Consider the following 8,268-nt stretch of genomic DNA (forward strand, 5'->3'; position numbering starts at 1 on the left):
GGGGGCACGTATATGGGGAGGGGAGGTGAAGACAGGCCGTCTACCGAGACTTACAGGAGCTGGGCTTTTTGCGAAAAGGCAGTCGGGAACCCTCCCCTACCTCCACCTTCAGATTAGTACTGCCCAACCCCCACCCGAGGCAGTCGCCCTCCCGGGCTGTGTCCTCGCCCTCGCGTCCAAGTGGAGCCTACAGAGCTCCAGACATTTAGGTCACGGCCCCAAGCTGGTTGTTCCAGTTTCCAAGGCGTTTGCCTGAGCCCCCGACCCCCCATTGCCACCCCATCCTCACACTACAGACTCGGGGCACAGATTGGTTTTATTGAGAGACTTTAGACCGGCAAAGACCTTGTGAACAGGAGGGATTCAGACAAGCTTCGAAATCCTTTTCTCAACGGAAGCGTCTTTAAATGCTAAGCAAAAGCCCACCTAGGTATCGGGTAGGGATCAAGGCGGAGTTGCGGGACGTCTGGAGCTCGGAAGTCTGGAAGGGGTTCGAAGGTCTGCGTCGGGAGCCGCACACAGGAACTCCCGGCTAAAGGCCGATTGTGGGGGTCTCTCAAGTTGAAAGACTGGTGCAAACCACGCACGCGTGAGTCAGCGCTGCCCCAGGGGCCCTCCGCCCCCTGGAGGTGGGTCGTGTACCAGGAGTGGAGTAGAGTAGGCCAGGAGAAACTGGGCCAGGCTGCACTTTTAGCTCGAGGGGCCTCGAGGACTCTTCGCGTCTCTGGAGACAAGGGCACTACACCCACTTCATAATGAAGAGTTGTAAGACGCTGACCTGGGGCCTGCCGGCGGGCGGGTGGGGATGGGGAGGGGTCCGCTTGGGCTGGCTTCAGCCCTGATCCGGTGGCATGAGACGAAATGCGGAGGACTGCCTTTCCGCAGCGCCCTCCCACCTCCCGCGGGGGCAGGGGAACTTCACGTTCCGCAGCGGAGCCGGACGCCCGAATTGGGAAGTGGGGCGAATCGAGACCAGGAATTCGGACCCTGGTGTCGCAAGTGCCTGGCAGGGCCAGAACTGGCCTTCTCACGATTCCCAGGATTTGTTTGATGCTTCTTCCTCTCCCCACCAGTCTAAAATGGATCGCTCTGTCTTTTTCCTCCCCCGCTCGCGGAGTGCAGTGGAATGTTCCATTGCCCCTCCAGTCCTGGGCCTGCGTTACAGGGGACGCGGGCACGGTTGCCAGGGAAAGCCCCGGACGTGACGGCGAAGCGCGACCCCTAGCAGCCTCCCCTCTCCCATCCGTCATTCCCCTGCGCGAGCTCTCTTCACACCCTTCCCCTCCCCCCACCTTGCGGGTTCCAGTCTAGGGAGAAGTAAACAGCTGGCGGAGCCAGGCTCACGGACCTAGGCCAGGTGGGAGCTTGCATTCTCCAGAAGCCTGCGCTGCTGCTCGGGGGTCTTTCTTGCAAAACCCAGGGTCGTGCATGGCTGGGATGATGCATTAAGAAGATCCTCGGCCTAGGGACCGAGTCCCCGTAGAGTTGGGGGCGGGGCTTCGGGTGCGCGTCCGTGCGTCAATGTGTAGGGGTGTGTGTTTCCCCACAACCTTGAAGTAAGTTAAAAGTAGGCTGTTTTGTGACCTGAACCTAGTGTGAGCACCGGCGGGGAGGGGGCTCTTGATGCCAGGCGTCTGCTTCGAGGGGAGGGTGTGTTGTCATCTCTCTCACAGGCCCTCATCGCCCCCTTCTCAGGCGGGAGCATGCTGGGGCTCAGGGGGCTGCGGCTGCCCCCGGCGGGGATCCTGCTCCTGTTGCCGTTCCTGCCGCTGCTGCTGCTGCCCGCAGCCCCCGCGCCCCATCGCGCTCCCTACAAGCCGGTCATCGTGGTGCACGGGCTCTTTGACAGCTCGTACAGCTTCCGCCACCTGCTGGAATATATCAACGAGGTCTGGTAGGGGACACCCTGTTGTGGGGCGTTGGAGGCGTCTGTAGTGGCTGGGGAAAGAGAATGGGGAACCGAAAGTTGCCATTCTGGGCCTGCTCAGTTCCTGGAGGAGCTGGTGCTGGCGTTGGGAGATCGGGGGATGAGATCCCTGGTTCTAGCAGGGCACAATTAGGCATGTGGACACTGCCCAGGGGGGCGGTGTGGAGGGGCTCCACAGTCCATCCCCTGTTGCAGCATTGCCCCCTTCCCACAGACACACCCCGGGACTGTGGTGACAGTGCTCGATCTCTTCGATGGGAGAGAGAGCTTGCGACCCTTGTGGGAACAGGTGCAAGGGTTCGGAGAGGCTGTGGCCCCCATCATGGCAAAGGCCCCTCAAGGGGTGCATCTCATCTGCTACTCGCAGGGTAGGCGCCCTCCCCCTCCCAACTCCTAAGCCCTCTCTGAGGCTTGATCTTTATCTGAGGGACACATTCTAGTGTCCCCTTTTCTGAACCACATTCTTCCAGCCCTGGTACCTGAGCCCTACTTTTCTGACTTCCTTCAGCACTTGGGTCTTATCTCTGTGTCCTGAGTGGGAGGGAGGCTCCCTGCACTGCTGTCCCCTTTTGCCATTACCCATGGTTCTTGGAAATAAGGGATAATGGGGAAGTAAAAAACACCCTACAGTTAGAGTCAGAAGACCCAGAATCTAATCTGGCTCTGTCACTTACATGATGTATATAGCCTTTTGCCACAGGGTGTGCCTGTTTTCTCTGGGCCTCAGTCTCCTTATGTATATTGTGGTGGGTGGAGGGGGGTGCCTAGTGGAGAGGCTGTTGGCCTGGCTGTCCCTGAGTCCCTGTCCAATGTGGTGTTCTACCTTCAGGGGGCCTGGTGTGCCGGGCGCTGCTCTCTGTCATGGATGAGCACAATGTGGATTCTTTCATCTCTCTCTCCTCTCCACAAATGGGACAGTATGGAGGTGAGCAGATATCGTGAGGTCAAAGGGGGCCCCGAGTTTTGAGGACACAAAGGTTTGGGGCCACTTGATACTGCTGTTCTCTTGCCAGATACAGACTATTTGAAGTGGCTCTTCCCTACCTCTATGAGGTCTAACCTCTATCGGATCTGCTATAGCCCCTGGGGCCAGGAATTCTCCATCTGCAACTACTGGCACGGTGAGTAGGGGATGCCAAACGGGACTCCATGAGAGGGTGCCCTGGAGGGTAGGGCCGGCTGCTCCCACCCGTACCATAACCAACAGCAGTGATGATGAAGATAACTTCATGTAATGAGCACTTACTGTGTGAACAGTCGCTGTTCAGAATGCTTTATGTGTGTTACCTTATCACCTCAGAGTATAGTCTGGTGCAGAGATCACAAGCCAGATAGTACATATTTTTGGTTTTGCAGGCCATATGGTCTCTGTCGCAAATACAATTCTGCCACAGTAGTTTGAAAGCAACCATACACCATATGTAAATGCATGTATCTGTGTTCCAAAAAACTTTATTTATACAGGTAAGCAGTGGGCTGGGTTTGGCCCATGGTCCATAGTTTGCAAACACCTAGTGTAGTTTTTAAGACCATGGATGCTGGGTCCAGACTACTTGTGTTTGAAGCTTGACCCTGTCGGGTGACTGTGGACAAGTTACTTAACCTTACTGTGGCTGTTTTCCTTATCTGTAAAATAATAATCTAGTATCTACCCAATAGGTGCTTGTGAAGATTGAATAAATTAACAAATGTAATGTACTTTGAACAGTATCTGACATAGTAAGTGCTGGACAAAGGTGTTTGGTATCGTGTTTACAATTATTATTATTGTTGATACTATTCACGTTACCTGCTATTGTAGTCTCCTGGTTGTTTTTTCAGACTCTGGTCTTGTTTCTTTTCCCTGCTTCTCTATCTTTCTAACTGCTGTTTGTACCTAGACCCCCACCACGATGACTTGTACCTCAACGCCAGCAGCTTTCTGGCCCTGATCAATGGGGAAAGAGATCATCCCAATGCCACTGGTGAGACTCCAGGCTCCTGTCTGGGTCCCGTTTTCTGCTTCTCCAACCCCCTGTGTTTCCCTCTCCAACCTGGCCTGACCCCTGTGACTGACTCAGGCTCTTTTCTTCCCACCCTTTAGCATGGAGGAAGAACTTTCTTCGTGTGGGCCGCCTGGTGCTGATTGGGGGCCCTGATGATGGTGTTATTACCCCCTGGCAGTCCAGGTAATATGGGACTGTGTGGCCCAAAGATTGGCTAAGGATACCCCTTAGCCCCCAACAATTAATCTCCTGCCTGAAACTGGCCTGTACCTCCCACTGGTCAGCTAATGCTCCCATCCTCCATATATCCTGTCACTCAACAACAAAACCTGGTAGTCATTCCTCAATGCCTTGTATCTAGCCCGTCAGACTCTACTTCCTCTCCAACCCTAAACCCCTGCTTTGTAAAAACTTTTTTTTTTTTAATTTTTTTTTAACGTTTATTTATTTTTGAGACAGAGTGAGACAGAGCATGAACGGGGGAGGGGCAGAGAGAGAGGGAGACACAGAATCAGAAGCAGGCTCCAGGCTCTGAGCCATCAGCCCAGAGCCCGACGCGGGGCTCGAACTCACAGACCGTGAGATCGTGACCTGGGCCGAAGTCGGACGTCTAACCGACTGAGCCACCCAGGCGCCCCTGTAAAAACTTTTAACTTTGAAATAATTACAGATTCATAGGAAGTTGCAAAGATAGTTTAGAGAGGTCCTACATAGGTATCTTTTGCCCGGTTCCCCCAGTGATTGCATCCTATGTAACTACAGCACAGTATCAAAACCAGGAAATCGCCATTGGTAGGATGTGTGTGTATAATTCCATGCCACGTTTCCTTCTACCTCTTTTATATACCTGGACTTTTGTAATAGCCTCCAGCCTTATCTCCTCCATCCGATTTCTCAGGAAAATCTATGGCTCCATTGTGCTATGTGTGGGCCTCTGCTGCAATTCATCATGAGTGATCTGAAGTGTCACCTAAGCTCCTTTAGTCATTCAACAAATATTTATTGAGCACTGTATATATGCCCAGGCCCTGTTCTGGGCCATTGGGATGCAGCGGTAAATGAAAGAGAAGTCCCCACTCTTACGTAGTTTAATTTCTAGTGTGGGAGACAGAAAAATAGATGCAAATATGTATGTCAGGTGGTGATGAGACAGGCAGGGGAAGGGATTAGAGGGTGACTGGACCCTATGTCAGATAGTGGCTAGATAAGTCCTGGAAGACTTGTCATGGGAGTAGAAACTTAAGGAAGTGAGGGAAGGAGCTGTGCAACAATCTGGGGGTGGGGGGGAAAACGACTCAGGGAAAAGGAGTGGCACCTACAGAGGTCCTGGGGCTGGTGTGAGGAATAGGGTTGCCAGTGTGGCTAGAGCCCAGGAAGCTGGGAAGGGGGTGGGAGAGGAGATGAAAGAGGTAGCAGGGAGCCAGTAATATTGACCCTTTGTAGGGCAAAGTAAGGCCCTTGTTTTTTATTTTTGTTTTTTCCTAAAATATACAGAACATAAAATTTACCATTTTAAGTGTGCAGTGCAGCGGCAATGAAGCACATTGGCATTCTTGTGTAACCATCACCACCATCCATATTCAGAACTTTTTTTTTCTTCCCAAACTGAAACTCCATAGCCATTAAACAAGAACTCCCCATCCCTGCCTCCCCCCAGCTCCTGGCAACCATGGCCCTTGATTTTTTAATCTGAGTGAGATGAAAAAGGCATTGGAGGGTTTTAAGTGAAGGAGTCATGTTCCTTATAATAGCAAGGGTTGGGATTTATTCTATCTCATTTTACATCTATGACCCTCTGAAGATTGTAATAGCTCACAGTTATATAGCACCTTTTATGTCCCAAGGCACAATTCTAAGTACTTTTCAAATAAATCTCCTTTAATCCTCCTTTGACATATAAGGAGACAGGGTTCATGGTAATTACTATTATCCTTGTTTAACATGTAAGGAAACTTAGGTGCAAGGAGCTTAAATAACTTGTCTCCATTCATAGAGTTAGTAACTGGTGAAGTCAGGCTATCTAACTTAACCAGGGTGTTTCACTTCCTCTCTGAAAAGGAAGTATTCTTAAATAGGACAAAGAGGATAAGTAATATGCTCAACCACATACATTTGGGAGTGTGTGGCAGAGCTGGAGTTCACATCCAGGTCTGTGTGCCCCTACTGCTCTCCTATACCTGATGAAATCCAGCCCCTCCATGTGGCCTTCAGGCCTCCAACCCAGCTCCCCCATGTGCCCAACTGGGCCTCACCTCTGTACCTTTGCTCCTGCTCTTCCGTTTGCTGGGGGATCAGCCTTCCCTAGTGGAGAGTACCTCACTGGGAAGGCTTTGTTGGTGCTCTAAAACCAGCGGGGTGGTCTTTTTTTGTTCCCATTGTCCCTTGGACTTAGCACTATTAACGTTTGTTGTTCATGGTCAGTGCCCACTCACTGCCCATGCCAATTAAATATTACTTTTCAAAATTTTAAGACCTTTTTATTTTGAAATAACTTCATACTTAATGAGTTGCTTAAGTATTACAAAACAATTGTGTGTACTCTTCACCTAGATTTTCTAAAGGTTACCATTTTGCCATGTTTATGTCCTCATTCTTTCTTCCCTCTAAATATGTATATGGGGGTATAGGTGTGTTTGTGAACCATTTGAGAGTAGGTTGTAGACATGATGTCTCTTTACTCCTAAAACTTCAGTGTGTCAGTGTCTGTTTTGTGTATACAGGACTTGTCTTTACATATCCACAATATAATTATCAAAGTCAGGAAGTTAACATCAATAAGATACTCTATAGACCTTATTCAAATATTTTCCAGTTGTCCTCATAGGGGGAAAAAAAAATGTAGTCCAAGATCTAACCTGGGATCATGTGTTGCATTTACTTGTCCGTGTCTCTTTAGTCTCTCTCTCTTTTTTTTTTTTTTTTTTTCTGGGGTATTTCCTCTGTCTTCGTCCATTACACTGATATTTTTGAACTATTTTGTGGAATGTCCCTTAGTTTGGGTTTGTTGGCTGTTTCCTCATGATTAGATTCAGGTTTGCATTTTTGATGGGACTCTGTAGAAGCAATGCTGTAGCCTCTGTGTCACCTTGTGAGGTACATGATATCCACTTGAATATTTTGGGTGTCTTCCTTGCTGCCTATCTCCCAATAGGCCATGAGTTCCTGAGGTCCCTCCCCTAGCCTACCTTGATTTTCTCCCGCTCTCCTGATAACCTCCTCCCCTGCCCACCCTCAATCTCTTTGTAGCTTCTTTGGTTTCTATGATGCAAATGAGACGGTCTTGGAGATGGAGGAGCAACTGGTGAGCCCCCTGGGATGACTTCCCCTTTCTTCTGGCACAGCCCCACCTCAGTCTGTAGCCCTCCCTGCCACTGACCCCTTGAGCTGAAGGGTTCACCCTGTGGGGAGGGGACCTGGGACACCAGGAGGAGCTCACTTTGTTTCTCCTTTTATGACTCTTTGCCCACCTTGAAGGTTTATCTGCGGGATTCTTTTGGGTTGAAGACTCTCTTGGCTCGGGGAGCCATAGTGAGGTGTCCGATGGCTGGGATCTCCCATACGGCCTGGCACTCCAACCGTACCCTTTATGAGACCTGCATTGAACCTTGGCTCTCCTGAGGATGTCCTCAGGGATCCCTCAGGAACTTCCCAGCCCAGAGACCAAGCGGTGGCCTTGGAAAGCAGATGTGAGCTCCGGTGTGCCTGCAACCACCCCATTGCTCCCACACTGCCCCCACCAACCAGGGCTCCCAGGACTCCTTTCCTGTGCTCCTCTGTAGATGACAAATCCTGGTCTCCCCCAACCTCATGTTTGGGGTTTGCTCCACGCTCTCTCACTCTCCCGAGGCCGGGAAGAGAGAAACCAGGTTTTTATCTCGTGGCTGCTCCTGCTGCTGTGGCTGCTCTGTCTCTGGCTGTATAGGAGAACCCAGCCCCTGCCCACTACAGGGGTCTCCTTCTAGGCCACTCAGGACATTTTTAGCTCCTGTTCTCCCCATGTTCCCTTTTTCTCAGCCCTCCCAACTCCCAGGAAGGACTACCCATGAGAGTGGGGTTCTGAGGCTCCCCTATGGGGACAGTTCCGTTCTTGAAATGTCAGTGTTGGGGAATATCTATGGCCTGTGAGGCCCATCTCAGGTTTGGGGATCCCCCAGTCCCTCTGTTCAGTGTTGGGGTACCCCCTGGGAGCCTAGTGTCTTTGAGGCCCCAGCCCCTTTTAGCTACCATTGAATGGGTGTTAACCCTGTATTTATGGAAATAAAAGTCCATTTCCTCAGTGTGGTTTGGCTCCTTTCCAGGTGAGGGGGACCTGGCTCCCCAAGGAGGGTGGGGATGGAGAGCCTGAGGTCTGGGTGC

General features: G+C 51.1%; 1 protein-coding gene across 5 annotated transcripts; it reads left to right on the plus strand.

The window, feature by feature from the left end:
- Positions 1-647: 647 nt before the first annotated feature.
- On the plus strand, positions 648-8,188 carry PPT2 (palmitoyl-protein thioesterase 2). Of its 5 annotated transcripts, none has more exons than XM_060614314.3 (10): positions 648-765; positions 1,123-1,357; positions 1,696-1,889; positions 2,142-2,295; positions 2,757-2,852; positions 2,941-3,048; positions 3,808-3,891; positions 4,011-4,095; positions 7,159-7,213; positions 7,387-8,188. In XM_060614314.3, exons 3-10 carry the CDS (start codon positions 1,704-1,706, stop codon positions 7,528-7,530), a joined length of 912 nt encoding a protein of 303 aa, XP_060470297.1. In that variant the 5' UTR covers positions 648-765; positions 1,123-1,357; positions 1,696-1,703; the 3' UTR covers positions 7,531-8,188. The 5 variants fall into 5 exon arrangements, with proteins under 5 accessions (XP_060470297.1, XP_060470295.1, XP_060470298.1 ...); XM_060614315.3 differs by having other exon boundaries at positions 649-765; positions 1,307-1,357; XM_060614312.3 differs by lacking the exon at positions 1,123-1,357.
- The last annotated feature ends 80 nt before the right edge of the window (positions 8,189-8,268 follow it).

Source organism: Panthera onca, chromosome B2, assembly GCF_046562875.1.
Source record: "Panthera onca isolate mPanOnc1 chromosome B2, mPanOnc1 haplotype 2, whole genome shotgun sequence".
Lineage (NCBI taxonomy): Eukaryota > Metazoa > Chordata > Mammalia > Carnivora > Felidae > Panthera > Panthera onca.

Excerpts from the sequence above, each read along its gene's own strand:
- PPT2 (XM_060614312.3), top strand. Across the intron at positions 2,296-2,756 it reads TCTCATCTGCTACTCGCAGG|GGGGCCTGGTGTGCCGGGCG; the intron begins GTAGGCGCCCTC and ends TTCTACCTTCAG. Across the intron at positions 7,214-7,386 it reads TGGAGATGGAGGAGCAACTG|GTTTATCTGCGGGATTCTTT; the intron begins GTGAGCCCCCTG and ends CCCACCTTGAAG.